Source organism: Rhinichthys klamathensis, unplaced genomic scaffold (genome assembly GCF_029890125.1).
Source record: "Rhinichthys klamathensis goyatoka isolate OS25496 unplaced genomic scaffold, OSU_Roscu_1.1 h1tg000001l_1, whole genome shotgun sequence".
NCBI classification, from domain to species: Eukaryota; Metazoa; Chordata; class Actinopteri; order Cypriniformes; family Leuciscidae; genus Rhinichthys; species Rhinichthys klamathensis.
Genome location: NW_026606555.1, coordinates 6731046 through 6754154, shown reverse-complemented (window position 1 = coordinate 6754154; position 23109 = coordinate 6731046). Strand labels below are relative to the sequence as shown.

The 23109-nt window shown below is 38.9% G+C and overlaps 1 protein-coding gene across 4 annotated transcripts in view; it reads left to right on the top strand.

Moving 5' to 3' along the window:
• Positions 1 to 23109, top strand: part of svild (supervillin d) — a 290646-nt gene that overhangs the window by 33069 nt on the left and 234468 nt on the right. For 3 of the 4 annotated variants that reach the window (XM_056253248.1, XM_056253397.1, XM_056253194.1), the window contains exon 2: positions 19175 to 19594. In XM_056253248.1, the coding sequence (XP_056109223.1) occupies positions 19241 to 19594 (354 nt within the window). In that variant the 5' untranslated portion in view covers positions 19175 to 19240. Of the gene's footprint in view, positions 1 to 19016; positions 19040 to 19174; positions 19595 to 23109 lie in introns of those variants that run through there. The other variant, XM_056253327.1, reaches the window with a different exon arrangement.

Below are 23109 nucleotides of genomic sequence, written 5' to 3'. Positions count from 1 at the left end.
CCCTAATGAGGTGAAAGCCACATTGACTTAAGCATTTTTTCCCCATGCCTGACTGTCAGGGATTGTAGTGAACATGACCGTACCCTACAAGGACAGGACAGTCAGCCAGTGTCATCCTCTGTTGTGTTATCACAGCGTCTCAGGGTGGATGTATATGTGGCTTATACCTAGTTTGAGGGGAAAATGTGTCGTCTTAAACCTCTGTTTAGGTTTACTGTTCATTTTATGAAATGTTTTCTCAATAACTATGACTTTTAGAGACTAGATTGGCACTGGTATGTGTGAAAATAATGCAGGAAAGTGAAGACAAACGACTGAACACTAGGCTCCGTTTAGAAAAGCAGTGCACTTTCATTCTGTCTGTGTTGACATGAGGGATAATGGAAAATGCTTAATCACACTAGGACCTTGCCTTGGAGAAATGTCATGGGAAATACTCCTCAAGCTATATTTTTAAACGTTCTGAGAAAGTAGCAAAAAATGCATTGTTGTCTGTAACAAAAATGGTACAGGATGAGTTTAACACAGGCCTTCCATAGAGTGGTGCAGGTATGATGTCACTTTGTTGGCCAATCGGCAGTTAGCATCACAAAAACCCAATAGGATTTTCCAATAGGCTTTTGGATTATTGCAAAGAATTGATAGTTAGAAGTTTTGCCCATCAATATAATATTACAAATGAACACAACTTCTATGAATTTTGAAGCCTAAATGCAGTTGCCAGAAGTAAAAATATCAACTACACCACGGTCCCACAACTTCAATGTCACCACCAGTAAGCTTCCAACAACTCAGTTTTTATCTAAAAAAAAACATTTTCCCAAAAACTTTAGTATAGTTTATAAGAGCACAATTATAAGCATCACTATGCTGTAAAAGTGGACAGTTTACCTGTTTGGCGTGATGACTATTAATGTCCCCAACAGCCTCTGTAGTCCCATTTAGCCACTTGTTAGCAACCACCTTTTTCAAGACACGTAACAGCTTCAAAAAATCACAAGTGGGGTAATACTGATGTATTTTATGTCGTAGAATACAACTTGAAAGTGTCTTGAGCTTGTGTTCACCACAGAGCTTATATCAGCCATTTAACAAAAAAAAACATTCAAAATACCCATTGACTTCGGGATGTTGGAACCGGAAGGGCTAAAATGCTAACTTTCTGCGTTTTGGCCTACAAAGTGATGTCATACCTGCACCACCCTATAGCATGAAGACACTTTAGGTCTGACACTTCTGTGTGAGATTTGAGTTTTCACAAACTGCAGTCTCTCTCCTCGCTGCCATGACAACCAGGGCCCCATACAGTGTGGTCATATTGTCTGTAAAGCCCTCTCCTCTTATAGACCAACCTTGTACAGGAATAGGAAGTATTTTACAGTTTTGCAACTTGATTGATGACATTCGCTCATCAAACCATGCGCTACTCTGACCTACACCAACTACGGACACATTTTCTATCAACTATGCCTATTGAAGATGAATTAACCAATCAGAGTAAATGTGGGGTGGGACGACACGTGCACCCCACCCCGATCTGCAGGCTACAGCCAGGTGTACTTGCTCACTAATGCACACACTTTCCTCCCAATAACAAAACAACAAAAATGACAGGGGTGAGAAAACTGCAGTTAAGAAAGCATCTTATAGCGATGTGGATATGCAATTCACTGGCATGTCAACAGATGAGGTAATTAAATTTACACTATATACTATATAAATCTGGCTATGTGAGGCTATAGTTTCAATTAATCCCTTTTCTTTGCATGACACATTGACAATACAGTAGCAGGGCAATTGGGTGACGGTGAGACGCTGTAGTCGCGGGACAAAACACCACTCTTCCGTTCCGATTACAACATCAAATAGATTCTTCCCACTCAGTGATACACCCACAGAGAATCCTGTTGAATCTGCCCTAGTTATTGCCGATTCTATTACATGGAACGTGAAAACAGAGACACCAGCCACCATACTCACATGTTTGCCGGGAGCCAGAGCGCACGACATCAAAGCAAATATAAAAGTGCTGGCTAATGCTAATCGTAAATTCTCTAAGATTATTATTCACGTCGGCACTAATGATGTTCGACTTCGCCAGTCGGAGATCACTAAAATTAACGTTAAAGAGGTGTGTGAACTCGCAAGTATGATGTCTGGCCCCCTTCCTGTTCGAAGGAGTGATGAGATAGTTAGTAGACTGTCCTCAAATGGTGGCTGTCTAAGTGGTGTCTGCAAAATAATATAGAATTCATAGACGATTGGAAAAGTTTTTGGGGTAGACCTGACCTGTTGAAAAGAGATGGTATTCATCCCTCCTGGGATGGTGCTGCTCTTCTCTCTAGTAATATGGCACATAGTCTTAGAGCTCAAACATGACAATCTGGGGCTCAGGTCAGGAAGCAGACAGACTGGCTAAACCGACCGTCTGCTAGCTGTCTCACGTCACTGAAGTCAGATAAATCCCATCACATAGAGACTCTTTCACCTAGATATCATCATATAGAGACTGTGTCTGTTCCCCGAATTAGGAAATACAAAAAACTTAAGGGTAAAAATGTAATTGATGTTCAACAAATAAAAAAACAGATATAATACAAATGAACAAATGATAAAGCTTGGGTAGCTGTATATTCGATCCCTTACTTCAAAAGCACTTATTGCTAATGATATGATAACAGACTATAACCTAGATGTGCTGTGTTTGACGGAAACCTGGCTAAAACCAAACAATTAAATTACTTTAAATGAGTCCACCCCCCAAGATTACGGTTATAAACATGAACCTCGTATGAAAGGCAAAGGGGGAGGTGTTGCTTTAATTTAAAGTAATATTTTCAGAATTACTAAGAAGTCTAGTTAAAAAAAAAAAAAAAAAAAAGAAGTCTAGTTTCAGATATAATTCTTTTGAAGTGTTGGTGCTTAATGTAACAATATCTAGTGTAAATGATAAATCACTTTTGAGATTTGTGCTGCTTACTGTGTACAGGCCACCAGGGCACCATACAGACTTCATCAAATAATTTGCTGACTTTCTATCAGAGGTAGTACTGGCTGCAGATAAAGTGATAATTGTTGGTGATTTTAATATACATGTAGATAACAAAAAAGATGCATTGGGATTGGAATTCTTAACTCTATTGGAGTTAGAGAACACATGCCAGGACCTACTCATTGTCGTAATCATACTCTAGATCTAATATTATCACATGGAATCAATGTTGAAATTCTGCAACAGAGCAATGACATCTCAGATCATTATCTAGTCTTGTGTAAACTTAATTTAGCCAAGGCTGCAAAGCCAACTCGGTGTTACAAATATGTTAGACCGATCACTTCTGCCACTAAAGATTGCTTTATAAATAATCTTCCTGATTGGTTTCATCATCTCAGCATCCCAGATATAAAATAAAGCGCCGGAAAGCGCTGGAAGTGATCTCTCGCGCGTGTACGTCACTCATTGTTTACACAGAACAGAGATTGTAGGTAAGACGGCTAATTAAAATGGTACTAATTTGCGCTTATCCGGGATGTTTAAACCGTCGTAAAAGAAAACAATAAAAAAAAACAAAAAAAAAAACAATTGTATGAGTGACGTACACGCGCGAGAGATCACTTCCGGCGCTTTCTGGCGCTTGCCGGAAAAGACCGAAGCGCCCGCGCCCTCAGATCACTTGGACGTGGCTGTGTTTACTAGAGGTAAAAACAATATAAATACTGTTCGTTTTCTCACACAAACCGCTCGTTTCGTGTCTTAGGCCATCAATGTGTACTTACATTTACGAGTCATTAAATCATGTTTAATTTGGCCTTCTCTGTGCATGCTCTTTGAGGAAGTTACCATAGACCTGCATTATATGACTGACAGACAAGAACGGTTTGACCTATCAAAATTGAAACTACTGCGAAAACAAAGACACCTACATCTTGGATGCCCTTGAGGTAAGCTAAAACATACCAAAAATTAATTTCAAAGTGAACTATCCCTTTAATTCTGAAAAAATAGAGATTCTAATTATTGGACAAAAAACGTCCTCACGTAATAACCTAGAATACTGTCTTACACTTGACGGCTGCTCTGTCAAGTCCTCGTCGTTGGTTAGGAACCTGGGTGTGCTCTTTGATACAAATCTTTCATTTGAAAGACATGTCTAGTATCTGTAAAACCGTATTTTTTCATCTTAAAAATATATCTAAATTACGTCATATGCTCTCAATGAAAAATGCAGAACAATTAGTTAATGCGTTCACGACATCAAGGCTAGATTATTGTAATGCTCTACTTAGTGGTTGCCAGCCATGTTTAATAAATAAACTACAGCTGGTCCAAAATGCAGCCGCTAGAGTTCTTACCAGAACCAGGAAGTAGGACCATATTAGCCCGGTTCTGTCAACACTGAATTGGCTCCCTATTAAACATTGTATAAATTTTAAAATATTGCTGATTACTTACAAAGCACTAAATGGTTTAGCTCACCAGTACTTGAGCGAGCTCTTAACGCATTATAGTCCTTTACGTCTATTGCGATCTCAAAATTCCGGTCAGTTGATAATACCTAGAATATCAAAATCGACTGTTGGCAGTAGATCCTTTTCCTATTTAGCACCAAATCTTTGGAACAAACTTCCTAAGATTGTCCGGGAAGCAGAAACAGTCTGTCAGTTCAAAACTAGACTAAAAACACATCTCTTTGGCCTAGCATTCACATAACACATTATAGACTTCTATAATTCAATGTTAGGCTGCATAGTTTAAATCGGCCGGAACCAGAAACACTTCCCATAAATCCTGATGTACTTTTGTACATCATAAGAAGGATGGCGTCTACACTAATATTAGTCTCTCTGTTTATCCCGAGGTTTACCGCAGTCTGCCGGATCCTGGCCGTATCCAGATCTGATGAAGGACCATCGCCTGGACACGACGACAACGCAGTCCTGAAGTGTCAACTAGTCTCTCCCCTGTGAAGGCCTCCCTCCCTTTACCTCTGTATAGATAAAACTTTGTCGGGATAATTCCGGTTTGCGTGGCTACTCAAACATTTCTGTATTATACATTTTTAAGACCAGACAAGTAGTTTGTTGAGGGTTGATTTGTGAAGGACTACACACCTGCGCACATATATTTTCAAATACGCATACCTATGGACCGTCTGCGTTTTCGCGGGTTTGCGTTTTTGAGGTTTGCGCAGAAATAACGGATAATCGTTTGCACCTTCGAACCTATTTCAGGGACTGCATTCTCGAGACACCAGGCACTGTTTTGTGCGGATGGGCGGCCGGAGCGTGTTAAGAGTTTTTCTGTTAGAACGGTGTCTAAGTTAATAACTAATGATCTTCGCAATGGAAGTGAATCAATCAAAACTAACTTTAGCTGGACAATAACTTTATCCTAATGCTGTTGTAAAGCCTAAACAATCTGTCACAGTAATTTCTATTATAACTGTAAAGCTGCTTTGAAACAATCCATACTGTTAAAAGCGCTTTTTAAATGAAGGTGACTTGACTTGACTTGAATACAGTACAGATTGGTTCTTTTGGTATTATCATGAACATTGTATAAGCATTCATTTCATGTGTTGTAGTTGACCTTGTTGAAACATTACAGATTAACTTTGTCACTGTTCCTGTAAAACAGCAAACCTTTAATTTTAGCTTGTGTTGGAGTCTGTGTTGTGCTGTGCATTTGTTGACGTGGACTCCATGTCTAAGCTAACATTAGCTGTAGAGAAGAGAGGCTCTCCTTCACATACTGTAGAATTCAGTCTACAGACTTTCATTGACAACCTAGGAAGTCGGGGAAGTTCTCATTTCTGAAGTTCGTTATGAGCTGTTCACACTTTGGCCAAAAAAAATTGATTAATGCATTCAAATTCTTACATATAGCCCCTTTAAGTGATGATGCTTTATTGACAGATGGCTTGTGCAGGTTACATAAGCTCTATCAGAAAGCGTGTGTTTAATGAGTCATATTTTCTCCTAAACCATCAAGTGGCTGTTGGTCTGTATTGCAGCTTTCTCAATCTGATGATGCTTAATCACCATGATGCTGGTGCCGCTTTTGCTGTAGACTGTTTCATGCCTAAGACTTGTCTTAGCAGTTGTCAGATAATGTTATTGGATTACACACTGATGATGCACAGTGTGCTTCATCTCCACACGGCCTGTCACCTGACCCACAGTGATTAAACACAATCACACACTCACCTAACAGCCACACACACTATTTAAAAAACACGTTTCACTGAGCATGTGGGATTTCTGCAATTTAGGGTTCGCCCCAACCCCCCAAAATCATACCACTAGTTGGTGAGTGTGGCAAGCAGGAAGAGGTCGAGGGACATGAGAGAACGGTGCGAGACCGGTGGCGTGATTAATGATGAACGAAAGTAAAAGACAGCAGCCCCTCACGGACAACTGCTGTCACATCCGCTCCTCCGTGAGAGATACGAGACCGGTGCATTGCGCAGGTGTCGCTAAGCATTAATCACGCCACCGGCTTCGCACCGCTCTCTCACGGCCCTCGGCCTCATCCTGCTCGCCACAGTGAGTTACCTGAACCAACTAGCCAACTAATCTGAGTTTGCCCTGTAGAGTTAATTACCCAATTTTCTGTAATCATAAATATATTTACACAATGAATCCCCAAATGTAAAATCATCATAAAGGAAACTAACATTAGTGTAGCTTCAGGAAGTGTTTATGATCATATGCTGCTAAAAATATCAAAACTAAAAAGAAATGCCATTTAAATGTTTCTATGTCCAGAAGCATCACTGTATGGCATACTAAAATCGGTCATTTATTTGAATTGAGATTTACTGGAGGTTGATGGTAGACATATCACTGCTCGATGCCAACAGTACTGCACAGTCCCCATTGATATCATAGCTTATCATTGCCTTTCTTAACGCATTGCTGTTTTGCCAACAATATAAGACATTTTTTGTGTATAATCTCAGTGACAATCAATTAGAGCGGTATTAAATTCGGCATGAAATGGATGTTTTGATAGTCTTTTCTTCCCTATTGTTAAGTATATCCGAGTGAAATGGCTTCTGGAATGAGAAAAATGTAGGCGGGATTTGATTTCGTCCTTCTGGAATTGTTTGGATCTTCGGAAGTTGGGTGTTGCTAATCAAATGGAGGCAGATCTGAATTCCAGTTTGCAGTCAGTTGTGAAGGATATTTAGCCCCACCCTCCGCCAAGACACGACATAAAGAGAACAGATGTCGCTTCGATGGGGAGGGAAGGTTCATATTTTTGAATAAAGATTATGAGGCATATGAAAAAAAAATGTGCACAGATAAATCTTTTATAAAAATCACTGCAACATTCTGTAAAAAAAAAAAAAAGTATAGTCAATTTTGATTTCATGGCAACTTTAACAGCATGGTATTGACACGAGCCATCACATTTGATAGAAGAAGTGTTGCTTGAACAGAAAACATCAGCACAACGCATCACACCCACAGGGTTTGAGAATAATAATATTCTGTCCGCATGAAAACTGACTCTCCTTTGCCTTTGCAGTTTATGCTAATGATGGCGATTTATCATTCACATACAACCACACACAGCCTGTGTGGTTCTTCAACACTGACTGTTTAGGCAAATAACTGGATTCTATGGAAGCTTGTTTCCACCACTGAATAAAAAAGGTAATTGCATCTGACAATTTTATTTAACTTTTTTTCTACTTTTTTTCAGAATTGCATGATATTAAACTCACAATTGTGAGGAAAAAAGTCAGAATTGTGAGATAAAAAGTTGTAATTACTTTTTTTATTTTTTATTCTGTGGCATAAACAAGATTCCATAGCATGCCTTCGTACACATATCAATGAATCAGTATGCTAGCTAGTGCTCAATGTGGTGTCACTGTTTTAAGCAAATAAACACCCAAAGGCACCTCCAGTGATGTAGGTCAGTCAGTGGATTTAGCCTCAGGTCAGATTAGCCCAGACATATATCAGGAGCACAGATAAGAGGAATATGTTTGAGCCTTTGAGTTAAGATAATCTTCAGTGGTACAGCAGGATTACATTTAAAGACCCCCTGTGGTGGAAATCTAATTTTTAATGTTGTTTAATATGTCTGTGTGGTGTTTTTATGCTTTAAGAGAATTAAACATGTGCAAATTCATCAGTCAACACCGCTGCTGTTCTTTTTAAAACTGCAGTGTCCCAAAGACAGTCTCAAAAATGCGGTTTGAACCCGTCACGAATATGTAACCTGTCCCGTCAACGTGCGGGGCAGGGCTTTTCTTATCATTATTTCTAAGGATGCAGATTTTTAGAAGGCAGCTCTCTGACTCTGAAATGGTGAACATAAACTTTGTGTAACATTAGCAACACATTCATGTGTAACATTAGCAACACATTCATACCGCATTCAAGATGCGCCGGTGTGGTTGGCCAGCCGTCTGTCTCTGTTCCTCTGCCTGCTCTTTTTGTTGTGTCTGTTGCCCCCAAATTGTCGCGCACTTTTGTTTTACGATCGACAAACACCGCTGGACATTCGAACCTCTCTGTTCTTGCCTCCAGCAAGGCCGACGTGGAGTATTTTATAAACAAAATGTATGGCTTTAGTTTTTTCTATCGGATATACCGGATTGTATATGGCGATGGCCTGTCAATCGTACACAGAGAAAGCGCAGGAGGAAACGTGGAAAACGAGCTGTGGTCTCTGCCAACAGCCAACCATCCAACAGACGCAACTGGAAGGCTGAATTCACATCCAGCCCGCAGGTGAGCTTTCAGCCTTCCAGTTGCGTCTGTTGGCTGGTATTTGCTAATCTTCGTCTCCTGAGAAGAGCCCTGTTCTCTCCCAGCGTCATCACTCCACCTAAAATGTCCTTGATCAACGCTCGTTCCGTGGCAAACAAGACCTTTCTGCTGAACGACTTTTTCTCCTTTCACAAGCTGGATTTTATGTTTATAACCGAATCTTGGAAACAGGTGGGAGATTTAAGTCCCTTTTCTGATCTGGTTCCAAATGACTGCTCGTTTTTTTTAACTCTCCCCGTCAAAACGGTCGAGGGGGTTATGTTAGTGACTGTTTTAAAATGGACTTTCCTCACTCTCTGTCAAATGGTTTCTATAAAGGCTTTTTCTACTTTTGAAGTTCAATTACTAAGTTTTGAGGGGAAGGGCCCTGTTCTATTAGCAGTGATCTATCGCCCCCCACATCTTGTTAAAGATTTTGTTCTTGAATTTACGGAATTGATGGGGTTTATTACAAAAAATGTATCGCTTTTTATTAGTTGGTGATTTTAATGTTCATGTTTGCTGCCCATCAAATACGCGATCGAATGAGTTCTTAACCCTCATCATACTTTTAACCTGACAGTGGATAAAAGATCGTACTCCCATACATGGCCATACTTTGGACCTTGTGCTCAACCATGGGTCCTCGATCTCTGAACTTGCAATATCTGGCACGTTGTTATCAGACCATAAGCCAATTCTATTTTCTTTGTCTCTCCCTGAATTAAGTCTCTTCTGTTGAAGCTCCAACATAGGCTTGGTACTACTCATCTCATTTTAATTCTGATTTTAATGTGCTATTTAATGGCACACAACTAGTTCACAACTATCGCTGGATTCGTCGTTTTCTGATCTGGATGTCGACCAACATCTCGAGTTGCTAAATGCTGCATGGTTGGACACTTTAAATGTGACTGCTCCTTTTAAACTGTTTAAACCAAAACCCAAAACAGATCATTGGCAGACCTCTGATACTCGCTTGCTCAGACAAGCTTGTAGAAAAACAGAGCGTAAATGGCAAAAGGACAGACTTCAATCCTCGTATGAAATGTCCAAGGACTGCCTTCGGGATTACCAGAATGCTGCCAAGGCTGCAAAAGCTGCTTATTTTTCTAATTTAATCTCAATCAACTATCATAGACCTAAGGTCTCGTTTTCAGTTATAAATGCTGTTTTAAACCCACCTGTTAACCATATTCCAAATCCTTCAAATGCACTCTGTGAACCCTTCTTGTGTTTTTTCATTGAAAAAATTTCACATTTAAGACCCCAGGCGATACGTTCACAGAATGATCCTTGTGCGTCTATTGAGCCGCTGGCCTCATGGGAGGTCTTTGATCCCATTTCTTCACACTATCTCACTGAAATTATTGCCACCCTCAAAACTTCTTTCTCTCCTCATGATGTGATACACCCCCGGTACTTTAAATTGTTAACTGAGTCCGTTGGCCCATGTCTGTTATCCTTTATGAATAAATGTTTACTAACTGGTACAGTTCCTACATGCCTGAAAGTAGCAACTGTTACTCCTCTACTCAAGAAGCCTTCATTAGACACATCTGTTTTAAGGCAAGGCAAGGCAAGTTTCATATACTATGGCAATTCAAAGTGCTTTACAGTAACGAATTAAAATAATCACAAAATAAAAGCAAGGGAAATTAAAACGGTTATAAAAGAAATTTAAAGAGATATTTAATACAGTTATAAAATGAATTAAAAGAGTAAAAAGATGATACATAGATAAACCTCTCATCTGGCAAAACACCTGTGTATCATATTTTTCACAACTCCCAGTTTTACTCTGTTGATAACTGTGTCTGTGGTGTTCTAAATCTGTGGTGTTTTAAATAATTATCGTCCAATTTCTGTGGTTCCTTCCTTTGTCTCCAAGGTGCTGGAAAAAGTTGTGATGTGCCAACTTAAGTCATTTTTAAAAAGATTCAAATTTCTGAAGTCTTCCAGTCAGGGGTTAAGCCTTTTCACAGCACTGAATCTGCTTTGTTGAGAGTCTTAAATTATATTTTTGTTGCTACTGATGCTGGTGATTCTGTGATTTTAGTACTCCTAGACTTATCTGCAGCCTTCGATACTGTCGATCACTTATTGCTTCTATCTAGATTAGAATCCCTTGTGGGGCTAAAAGGTTCCGTTCTTAATTTTTAAAAATCTTATTTATCAGAGATATTTCTCTGTTAGGATCGGTAATTTTTCCTCCTCTGCTGCTCCCCTTAAATCCGGACTTCCCCAAGGCTCTATTTTGGCACCATCGCTCTTCTCCCTCTACATGCTTCCCTTAGGTTAGTTTCTGAGAAAGTACGGAGTATCCTTCCATTTTTTATGCGGATGATACTCAGATCTACTTGCCGATAAAAAGAACTGTGTGACTGTTTTAAATGTGCTTTAAAAATAAATAAACTGAAATTGAAACACATTATTAGCTATTTGATAACCCCGTTCCACCACATCCCAAAGATGTTCTATTGGGTTGAGATCTGGTGACTGTAGGGGGCCATGTCTTTCATCAGTTGGCGATCTCTTCCTTTTCATTTCTAGTCAAATATATATTGCTGAATTAAACCAATATTTCCACTTGCCATTGTGTAGTGTTTACTACAGTTGACAGAGTGGATCTGGTAGTCTGGTAGTGTTCCACATATACTAAATTAAGCAAGGGTGTTACATTCAAGCTATTTTAAGGCATGAATAAATTATTTTCATAGGAAAAAAAACATTGAAATATGTCATTGTGATAATCAATGATGAGTTTTAAGGGATAACATTGTTGAATAGAGGGGGACTTCAAAATCATTTTGCACCAGTCAGAGCCATAGCTTTGTGGGCAGTGCTCCGACCATAGGCACCAATTTATGTTTCTTCCAATGGGTTCCCACACTCCATAACCATGGTATAACGGGGCAAAGGAAGGTGACACATCATACACATATGCAAAAAAAAAAAGCCCCTTAAAACATTTTAACATGCTCATTTCTCGATAATTAATTATACTTGGTGTTAGTTTTTCAAGAGTACTATCTTCTCGCGAAGACAAACACGCAAATACATTATCAATCAAACAAAACCACATATTCTTTCGAATGCAAGTGTCCAACCTGATTATTTTGGAGTTAATTACTTAAAATACAAAATGCAAAAAAACATAAAGCACAAGCTTTTTTTGTCAGGTTATGATGTTGTTATGCTAAATATGATCTTTGAATTGTATTATGACTCGCCGGGACCAGATATGAGATCCACCAATCAGAGATGTTCCCAACAGCCCTGTGGGTTACCCTAGTCTGTCCTATATCCTATATCCCCCCCCCCCCCCCCCCCCCAAAAAAAGGTAAATAAACACTCATAATATCCAACAAAATCTAATGTAATGCCACATGATCCTTATAGTGTCATACAGTTAATGAAAGACAAGGAGATCATTTTTGTTTTCTTTTGTTTTTTTTATTTTAGCTTGTTTTATTTCTGTGGACACAGAGTGAATGATAAAAAAAGAAAAAAGAATGAAGGCTAGTAGGTTTAATCACACTGCATTATATTATAATATAATATAATATATTGAAGACTACTTTTATGATGCTTTTATGGTGTGATCTATTGTGCTTCTATGGTGTGATGTTTTTGTCTTGTTTTGTGTTCTACAGAAGAAATATCATAATATAAGTTTGTAATGACATGAGAGTGAATAAGAGTAATGTAATAAAAAATAAAAAAATTGGGTGAACTTTTAAAAGTTCAGCACAGGATGGTTATTTCTCAATGCAGTTGGTCAAGTATATTCAAGGAAACTGTTCTCTGTTGTGAGGTGGAAGGGGAAATGTCTGTAGATTCAGTGTCAAGGCAAATCTGGTGTTGAAAGGGGTCCAATGCTCTTCCTTGCTGCTTTATCCTTCAGAAAATGATGACCAAGGCTCAACTGTTAGTTTTGTTTGTAAAATAGCTGGTTATGCAATGATTTAAATTCCCAAACATTCTGTTAAATGTAGGTCTGATGGATGTACTTGGCAAGCACGTGGGTTACTGTGAGATTTCAGGATATTACAAGGGAAGCTGCTTTTCAGGCAACACTTCCTCTCTCTTCCATTGTGACTTAAGAGATCAAAGGTCACGAATACCCGGACAGTTCTTCAGGGCTTTATTATTCGATTTGGCTAGAAATCAAAGACGTGATGTCACTATTTGTGATATATCAATAAAGATTTAGACACAGGTTTCCTCCACTGAGTCTTTAAAGCATTCAGAAAGCGTTTTCAGCCTTTGAAATATTTAGTGCATTTGCTCAGCTCTTCAGTCTTTTGAAAGAGTTTTTAATGCCTTTGACTTTGCTTGTCTGCACAAGCACTTATTACTCAGTTGCGTAACTTTAAAGAAACAGAGCGAGCCTGAACTTAGTCAGAAGCTGTTTGGCATTTTTTATACCATGTTTTTGCTAATGTGCTAAAATCAGTCAGAACTTATATTTTTATGATGATTTTCATTCTTCTCTTTTACCCTTTCTCACACAAGGGGTCATTGATTCTGTGCCTTCTGTTGATAAAGAACTCTGGTCCTCAACTCTTCATATAACATTATTTATCGCTGTTCAATTGGTTAGACATGTAGGGACTGATTTAGAAACTGCTGTTACCAAATTTGCTGTTCATAGTTTCTCTTTTTTTACCTGATATTTTTACCTGATCATTTTTCATTGGTAGATTGTACCTACCGAGTATAACCAGTATCGCTACAGTATATACCAAGAATAGAGGTGTTTTTATGTATGAGTGTTCACCCTCATAGCATTAAACACAGAACTACGTTGTATTGGAAAGTCTTTTATTGCAGTGTGAATTTCACTTTTAGTTGTCATAATGAGAGGGAGAGAGAGGACACTGTAGCGCTCAATCACTCTTACTGTTTTTGCAGAAAATATTTGTGTGAATTCACAGCATTATAAGCACAAAACTTCCTGCTGCTGATGTCTTTCCAAATGTATTCTGCTCTTGATTATATAAAAAATCTGTACTTTTCCAAACAAGTGATTTCTTGGTTTAAGCACTCCTTTATAGGTAGTAACAAGGAACACACAGTGGACCCCTAGATGGCTTGCAGAATTACGCACACTTCTAATCATAGAGCCAACGTGAGCCGTTTTGCCTCTCATGGGATTTACTCCCTTGGAAGGAGAATTGTGGGTTCAGTTGTTTTGGCATTTTTGGTCATGTTCATCAACATAATGATTTTATGATGTCTCCTGGACCCTGTTACTGTAGGAAGTCCTCAGATGATCATATATTCATTTTATGTTCTGCATTATGTTAAACTTTAAAGGATTTTAATGCACGACGTAGAGGCGAAGAACCACCCGACGTGAAGCGGAGGATTATCCCTTACATATATATATATATTTCCATTGGACATTGATACATACTGTGCCATTTATTTATTTACTTATGTGCTTACTTATTGGCACTCTATATGAAATGTTTATGTATTAATATTACACTCAAAATTCCCCATAAGTTGCTGGCTATTTAAAATATTCCAAATAGGGTTTTGTGTCTTCCCACGACTACCACATTTTAAGAACTGTGTTAAGTTAACTTGCACCTGATTTAACTCATCAGCTCATTAGTAGAGATTGCAAGACCTGGGCTGTGTTCGAAATCACCCCCTCATTCAGTATTCCCTACATTGCTCCTCTAATGTAGTCCACTTGAAGGAGTGAATGAAAAATAGTGCGCCAAAAGGGCTGCCGCTTTTGCATAGTTTGTGCTTGTTGTATAATCATTTAGAACTTGGCAAACTGGCAGGTCCAGTAGTAATACAAATATTTATCTGGAACTATGTCATGGAATCTATAATGAATAAACCTTAATTAAACAATTTAGTAATCAATTAGAAAGGTATTTATACCGGTATGATATAATATTACACTGTAGCCACATTGGACCAGCTGCTTGGAAAATGGATGGACGATTCACCTGCAGGCGCCATCTTCTGGCGAGATGCAGGAATTCATTCGGTGCGACCGTCACAGTGCATTATTGGTATTCTCTAGCTGTTGAGCCCAGTGCTGTGTTGGAATTTTGTAATAAAATATCCAAAAATCACTTGTACAGTGTGATATATTTCCTACAGTTGTGTAGGCCTACTTACAATATCCCAAAAGTCTCCAAAGATTTTTTATTTCAGAGAAATTCCAATTTTAAATAAGTGGCCGTCCCGGAAAAAAATGTCGCCTGTCAATGACGCAATATCCGCGCTATCCTCGGTTTCCGTTCATACTGCCATAGCCATGACGTAAATACAAATATGGCGACAGACGTGGACAACTGCGTAGTGCGTAACGTTTAGCGGCACCCAGTTCTTGTTTCTTTCAAACATAGACCATGGCAAGCAGACTTTGGGACAAACAAGGAGAACTAAAATGAGGATCAATATCAGCCTGGCGTTTTTGAGATGCCGAGAGCTCCACGTCCGCGACTAACTTGGACTTGACAGAGCTTCACGAGTCACGACTTGACAGCTTTATTAGACAGGTGAGCAAATGTACATAAAACAAATCAATGTTATATAACGTTAGCTCAAAACGATGAAATGTTAGAATATCGTCAGTATGTTATTCTAATGTTGATCTAGCTTACTGCTAGTTTCATATAACAAACGAACTAACACGTAGTATAACATTATAACTTTAAAGACATTTAAATGCCGTTTAGTGTTTAGCGCTGCGTTACCTCACAAGTTTAATTTGTCTAATAAACTGACCTGTGTGAGTAATCCAGCACTTGCGGGTAGTTCGGTAGAATTAAATGTCCTTATTCCTTTATATCCGCTGGACACGCGTGTGATATCTGTCTCTTTAGCAATCGCGACCTGCTTCATACCACTGTAATGTTAAAAAACATGAATGCTTGCACTCATCCATAAACATTATCCATCAGCTTGACAGCAAGTCCCATCATTCAGCTCATCACTGCGTCATCAACCTACGCCTTTGTTATTGTTTGAAACTGCGCTATTGTCTTGTGGCAAAACAATGAGTAACACTTTATTTTGATGGTCCCTTTTGAACATTCTGTTGACTATAAGTAACTTTGCAACTACATGTCAACTAACTCTCATTAGAGTATCAGTAGTCTGTCTGCTTAATATCTGCTAAACTCTTTATTGTGTTGATCCTCCAACAGACATGATACTTACTGACTATAAGTAACTTTGTCAAGTCAAGTCAAGTCATCTTCATTTATATAGCGCTTTTAACAATGGATTGTTTCAAACCAGCTTTACAGAGATAAACATATAATTTAAGGTAACAGAGATTGTTTTGGTTTTATAGCGGTTCTTGAATAATGTTATATCCAGCTAAAGTTAATTTTGATTGATTCTCCTCCGTCGAAATGATCAGACTTTAAACGCGAACCTGTGATTACCGCTGACGGCGTTCACATGCACATTCATAATTTATTCTATAGTTATGTGCTTTTGAAAATATGTGAGCAGGTTTGTAATTCCATACAACCCATGCCTTAGAAACAAACTACTTGTCTTGCCTATAAATTTTGATACAGAATTTTGTTTTATTTTATCACTTCGGGGTACGCCAACCGAAATTCACAACGCTTTATCTATAGAGTTTGCAACTACATGTCAACTTATTCTATCCCTAACTAGAGATGTTCCGATACCCTTTTTCCCTTCCCGATACCGATTCCGATACCTGGACTCAGGGTATCGGCCGATACCGAGTACCGATCCGATACCTGGGTCTGTACAGTATCTATACAGCTGCAATTCATACTAGCACTGTATGAATTGATAGAATTATTTTATGGTGTGCTTCAGACTTATCCCTTAATTAAACATGAACAAATACATAGAGTGAACTAGAGTATTTTTATTATCTGACATACATTTCACAGCAATATATTATTTATCTTTCTTAAGTGAAAAAGAACTTAAAATGCAGCCACACATCTAATACTGTAAACTGAAAAAAGGTATTTTAGATTTACAATATATAACTGTATAAAAAAAGTGCAACAAATAAATCTAGGAATCTAAAAAAATGATATATGAATAATATAAGAAAAGTATCTCTTTATAATTTAAGGTCCATAAACAGTTTTGTTAAATAAACGGCATTTCAGTTTTGACATCGGCTGGTCATCCAGAATAATAAACTTAATAACTTACATGTTGTGTCAGTGATATATTTATGATCGCTCGTTGGCTGTCTTTTGAAAACATTTCTCTTCGTTTGAATGAAGCTTTCAGAGATTGTTGATTCTGGCGCGGCTCATCCTTCTCTGCCCTTGCCTTTGTGTAATCGTGTTCTGCGGGGTTACTTGGTGTTACTTGAAGTTGCTAATACTTGTTCCACCCCTCGAAATTGCAGTATGGCATATAAGACATGTCGCCGTTTTACTAGCTGGTTGTCCAGTCTGAAAAACTGCCAAACTGCGGACATACTGCAGGGCGCGCGCGCGTTTTCTTCTTCGCTGCTCTAAACAGTGGTTGCTTGTGTGGCAACAGCACGACTTCCTGTGTTGCCACAAGCAACCACTGTTTAGAGCAGCGAAGAAGAATTGAGCTCCGATTTGCAGCGTTACGCAAAGCTAGCGTGCATAACTAGTTATTGTTTAAGAAAATGGTATCGGATCGGTACGCGGATAGAAGTACTCGCCGATACCGATGCCAGAATTTTTATTGGTATCGGCGGCATTTCCGATACTAGTATCGGAATCGGAACAACTCTATCCCTAACCCTACCAGTCTACTAATACTTAGTCTCGCGTAGCCAGACCTTCAGACTGACGGTTGAAGGTCTGGAATTCATAGCAGCTTTCTTTGGCCAAGGCCCGCCCATAAGGCCGTTTGACCGACATGTCAAACAACCAATTACAGTTCGTTTCGTTCAGCGTCACGTTTCGGTGCGTGGAAATGTCCCCACAACAACAGACCGGCGTGCAACAAGTCAGTCTGCATAGAAAATCAAAGAAGGAGAAGAAAACTTCAAGAGTCTATGCCGTGAACCTCGCATACTTTTGAGAATCCTACGTTCAGCTGATCTTGATAAATGCTCTTTGTCACTCATGTAAACACAACAGTTTTTCTTCCGCAATCACACGTCTGCGCTTTGTTTCCCGGCGGACCGAAAATAAACGCGACACTCGCGCCCCCCCCCCGGAAATCCGATAAAATTCAACCAATCAGATGACGACTTCGACATTGCTGAAGTGTTTCCAGTTAAGTGTACCATATGCATCAGACGTTTAGCCAACGTTCCGTGGGCGTGACGTCTGAGGCTGAGACTAACTAATACTCTACTAACACTCTAGTGAGAGTTAGTAGAGATGTAGGTGCAACGTTACTTATAGTCAACAGAATGTATTAAAGGGACCATCCAAATAAAGTGAAACCAAAAAATCTTACATATTGTGCCTTTAAATAGAGCATTATTTGAGGGGGCAGCTATTTGCAGTGGTGCCTGAAACCATAGTGGACATTATTGAGTGCACTTATTTAATCCTACAATGCACCGCAATAACGAGTGAACAACCAATGTACGCTCAACGGCTAAAGAATACCCATAATGTACTGTGAGAGTCATGCCGAATGAATTCCCACGTTTTGCCAGAAGATGCCGCCCACATCTGAATCATCCATCCATCCATTTTTCAATGTGGGTACGGCGTAACATCATATAAATTCCTTTTTAATTGATTATTTTAATAAAGGGTATTATACATGCTAGTTTCCATGACAGAGTTCGAGATAAATCTTTTCATTACTACTGGAGCTGCTAGTATGCTAAGTTTCAAATGATTATTAGACGGCAAAGCGGCATCCCTTCCGGCACACTCAGTGTCTGAATTTACTCGTTTTCATTCACTCCTTCAAGTGGACTATATTAGTGGAGTCATGAATGAGGCTATAGGGGGCAATTTCGAACACAGCTCTGAAGTGTTTGTGTCAGATAAGAGAGGCTTGCAGAATGTGCAGTGCTGGGGGTCCTGCAGGACAGGTTGGAAAACCCCTGTAGTAGACAACAAGGCGGCTCCGTAGGTGTTGAAACAGAGCACTTTGGTGTTAATCTCTCTCTCTATTTATCTTTCTCTGGATTTCTTAAAGGTAATATGAGAATCACAGCAATGTGGGCAGGTGTTCGAGTTCTGTGTGTTTTCTTTCAGCCAATCACTTCTTTCCTTTTGCAGGCTTTCATTCGACAGGTCCTGGCTGACAAAAAACTGCCATAGGAAGGATTAGAGTGGAGGTGTTAGTAATTGTGCCAGTGTTTTATATTCAATTGCATGTTTTTGTTCACATTTTTGTTACATTCAGTGCTTAAACAAAGGCATGTTTTTTTATTTAAGAACAGGCATCTCATTTTGTTTGTCTCTCTCAACAGTGGAATGGTATCGGCAGACTTTTTGTCCACTAGGAAGTGAGCAAGAACGTGTAACTGGGGTGAGAGATGATGGATGCTGTGGACTCTTTGCAAGGCTCATCTCTGGAATCCAAAGCTGAACGTATCGCCCGGTACAAGGCAGAGAGAAGGCGGGAGCTGTCTGAACAGTATGCCAACTTGGAGGAAAGTTCATCCGTGTACACGCGGAGGGAAAGACACCGGGAAACCACAGACACCTCAGATGCAGTGCCCAGCTCTGAGCAAAAGAAGACAGATGTTTCCTCTGGACTGAGTCAGTGCAATAAAGATAACACTGCTCCGAGAGAGCAAGGAGACAGGAGCAATTTTGAGGGAAAGGCCAAAACAGATGCCACACCATCCTCTAACATCTTTGTTAGTCACAGCAACAAAGTAACAAGTTCACACCAATGTCACAGGTGAGTTTGAGTCAATGACCATTGACCATTTAGAGACTTACAAAGATCTCACGTTTCACTGCTCAGTAAATTCAGACTGAGGCAGCATTTAGACATTGGGAACTGAATAGTCACGGAGATTGAGCCATGCAGAGGTCTATGCCAGGACACATCCTGCTGTTTTGACATCTGAGCTTTTTGTTTTGGTTTAACCTTACTGAAACTCAGTCAACATGGTTTGTTTTTCATTTCTGGGCAATTACAAACAGATATAAGCAAATGTGCGGAGGTTGGATAGGCGCCGTAATTCCGCCAGTTTGGAATGTTCTTGTATGGAGAACAGATTAGAACTTTCTCTTCATTGTTTGGTTCTAATTCTCTACATCAATTGGTCTCAAACTGTCGGCCTGTGAAAGATTCCAAGTAATCTTTTAGTTGATTGATTGATTAAATCCGCAATTATATTTTTTAAAATTATTTTCACGGATTAGGTGGCTGTAATAAAGCTCATGACAAAGGAGATACTCAAGGAGACTTTTAAAATAATACCGGTACTCAACACACCAAACAGGAGAAAATCTAGGAGAATGTACCCCCAGACTTAAAGGTGCTGTATGTAACTTTTTCACTCTACTAAAGCATATAAATACCATAATATGTTTGCATATATTGAGGAAACATGCTAAGTTCACATACTCGTTTCTCTGAAAAACACTTCTACAGCCAGTTATTTTACTTTGAAATGTAAAAGTTTCCAGGCTGGAATGTTTGTCATTGTTTTGGTCTGTGATACTGCACGTTGGCAATTTTCATTGTCCATTGCGCTCGTTCCTGTTGTGTGTGCTCAAACTGGCAACCCTTGTGAGCGCTGTCCAGTCTGAGGAGCAGGTGGCGGGAGAAACCACGATCTCTGATATTTTGAATTCGACTGCAATACCTATTTAGACCACTAGTTGTCATTCTTACATACTGCACCTTTAAACAATGCAGGACAAGGAACTAGCTGAGACAGAGGGCCTAAATACACAGAGCAAAAAAAGAGGGAAACTAACTAGACACACCTAAAATGAGGACTCTAATCAATATGTAACCATGGAGACAAACAGGCAGTGATACTGAGAGAATGGAACCAATTAACAAAGTAGAGGCAAAAGACAAAATAGAACAGACCAGGAAAACTGAACAAAACAGAACAAACACGGTACAATTATATTATTATATATAATGACTGAATGTAATACAGTATATGTAATATTATTTTATATTTAGCTAATTGTAATGAAATAAGAACTGGCAAAATTGTAGATCTGTAAATGTAAAGCTATGTAGTAAACTAATGTGACGTTTTACATTACTTAAAGACCGCCTGTGGTGAAAATCAAGCGTTGTTTTTTATATGTCTATGTGGTGTTTTTAAATATATACTTTCAGACAAAACGTGTGCAAATTCATGTCATCACCATTGCAGAGTATTTTCTCGGCACACAAAGACAGTCTCAAAAACGCAGTTTGAAATCGCTGGAGTTTCTGACGTCACAGACTACCTTGTAACCAATCACGTCAACGTGTGATCATCAACGAGTGGATCTCTGAGCTGGTGTGAATGAATGGAGGCAGGGCTAATTTGCATTTTCATAGAACCGCATATACTGAGTCAAGACTAGGCCTATATAGTTTACATTCAAGCTATTTTAAAGCATGAATACTTTTTTCCCCAATGAAAACATGTTTAAATATATCATTTTGGTGATCAAAGATGAGTTTTAAGTGATACAATTATTGACTACAGGGGTTTAAGATTACTTAATCTGAATTAGTCTGTGGTTTCCTCCAGATTTGTGGTTTTAGGTGGTCCACAATTTTTTTTTTTTACTGTTGAAGTGGTCCACTATTTAAAGGTTTGCGAACTTTTGGTCTATACTGATGTATGATGTGCTTTATTGCAATTTGCAGGCCTGAAATCCATAAGAAATGTTTTGTATCTTTAAGATGAAAATGCAAATTTCAAAAGAAATTGAGACATTTCTCACCTTGTAAGTCATGATACAAGCAATTCTTTGTACTACCACCACCCTGTTGCCCTTATCTGATTTGTTTAAAGTTCTGTGATGCAGTCGCTTAATTTTCTAGAGACTAACAAACATGCCAGCTTTTCTTATTACCTCATTAAAATTGATAGCATAAATATGAGAGTTGCATGTTGTCATTGTTCATTCTCAGACTCAGCCATTACACGTTAAACCAGCCTGTCCTGTCCCGGCATGTAACTGTTTAGTCTTTAGTTGTCTATTGTAAGTGTCTCTTATCTGGTTTGTGTAGGCTTATGTGTTAAAGTGAAAATAAACCTGAACGGGACGTTGAATATCACTGACAACAGCCAAAGCGGATGCGATTTATGAGGTGACGCAATGGTAGTCTTTAGCTATTTTTTCAGATATGTTTAAGAATCAGTGAGATTGTGTGCAGCAGACGTGCTGGCGGTGGATTTGATCTGACCACATTATATTCTGCCTTGGTAATCTTTGACTTGATCAAAGAGGTGCTATCTTCGAGCATTTTCACCTGTAATTTGAATTACCATGGAAATCTGTACCAAAAGTTTGTCAAAAATCTGAATTAAGCTATTTTATTTCAAAACTAAATTAAATTGGATGGGTTGGAGTGGATAATAAAAGAAAAGCAGCCAACAACTGTCCAGCACCAGCATGCATGTAAACTTAGTCAATACAGTTTAAAAAGCACCTGAGGATGCACCCCATTCTGAAGAATGAGTAGATGTTTCCAAACTTTTGACTGTTATAAATTAACAGAAAGGATGTTGGAATTTATTATTTTTAATTTTTTGCTCATCTGTTTTGTGTTATAACAAATGCAGCCATGTTGGGCTGATTATCTGACACAATACCTCGAGGTAAAGGAAAGCTAAAAATTACCAACAGTGTTGGTAAAAAATATTTTTTAAATTTGTGTTGCAAAGCTCAGACTATCTTGACCAGTTATAGAGTTCGATGAGAAGAATCTCTTTAAAATGGATCCCAATAGAGATGTGCTAAATGACTAGTTGGGGAGGGAAGCAATATATAACCGGATTGTGTACCTGTGTAATTCTGTCCTCTGAAAACACATCCAGCATGTCTAATAGGGTTCAGCTGCAGGCTACTGTAAAATCAAGGCCATTCTTTATGAATGAATGAGTTGGGTCATGCTGTTTCAACCCCTTACCTACTCTTTCATCAAATGTTTTCATTTCCTCTGCTCTCTCCTACGTTCTTCTATTCCGAATTTTATTGTTTGACCTTCCCAAACTTCCTATTCCATCTTTTTCCTTTATTTCTTCCTCTGTTTCTGTTGGCCAGGATGAGTGCATCCAAGTCCTTTGACCTCTCTCAGAAACCCAACACATCAGGTTCAGGGCGTGCTTTAGAAAGATTTTCAGAACATTCAACATTCAGAACATTCCTGGGGCAAAGGATAGTTCTTGCCCTTCCAGAAATTGTCTTCAGCCATTCAGCATTATTT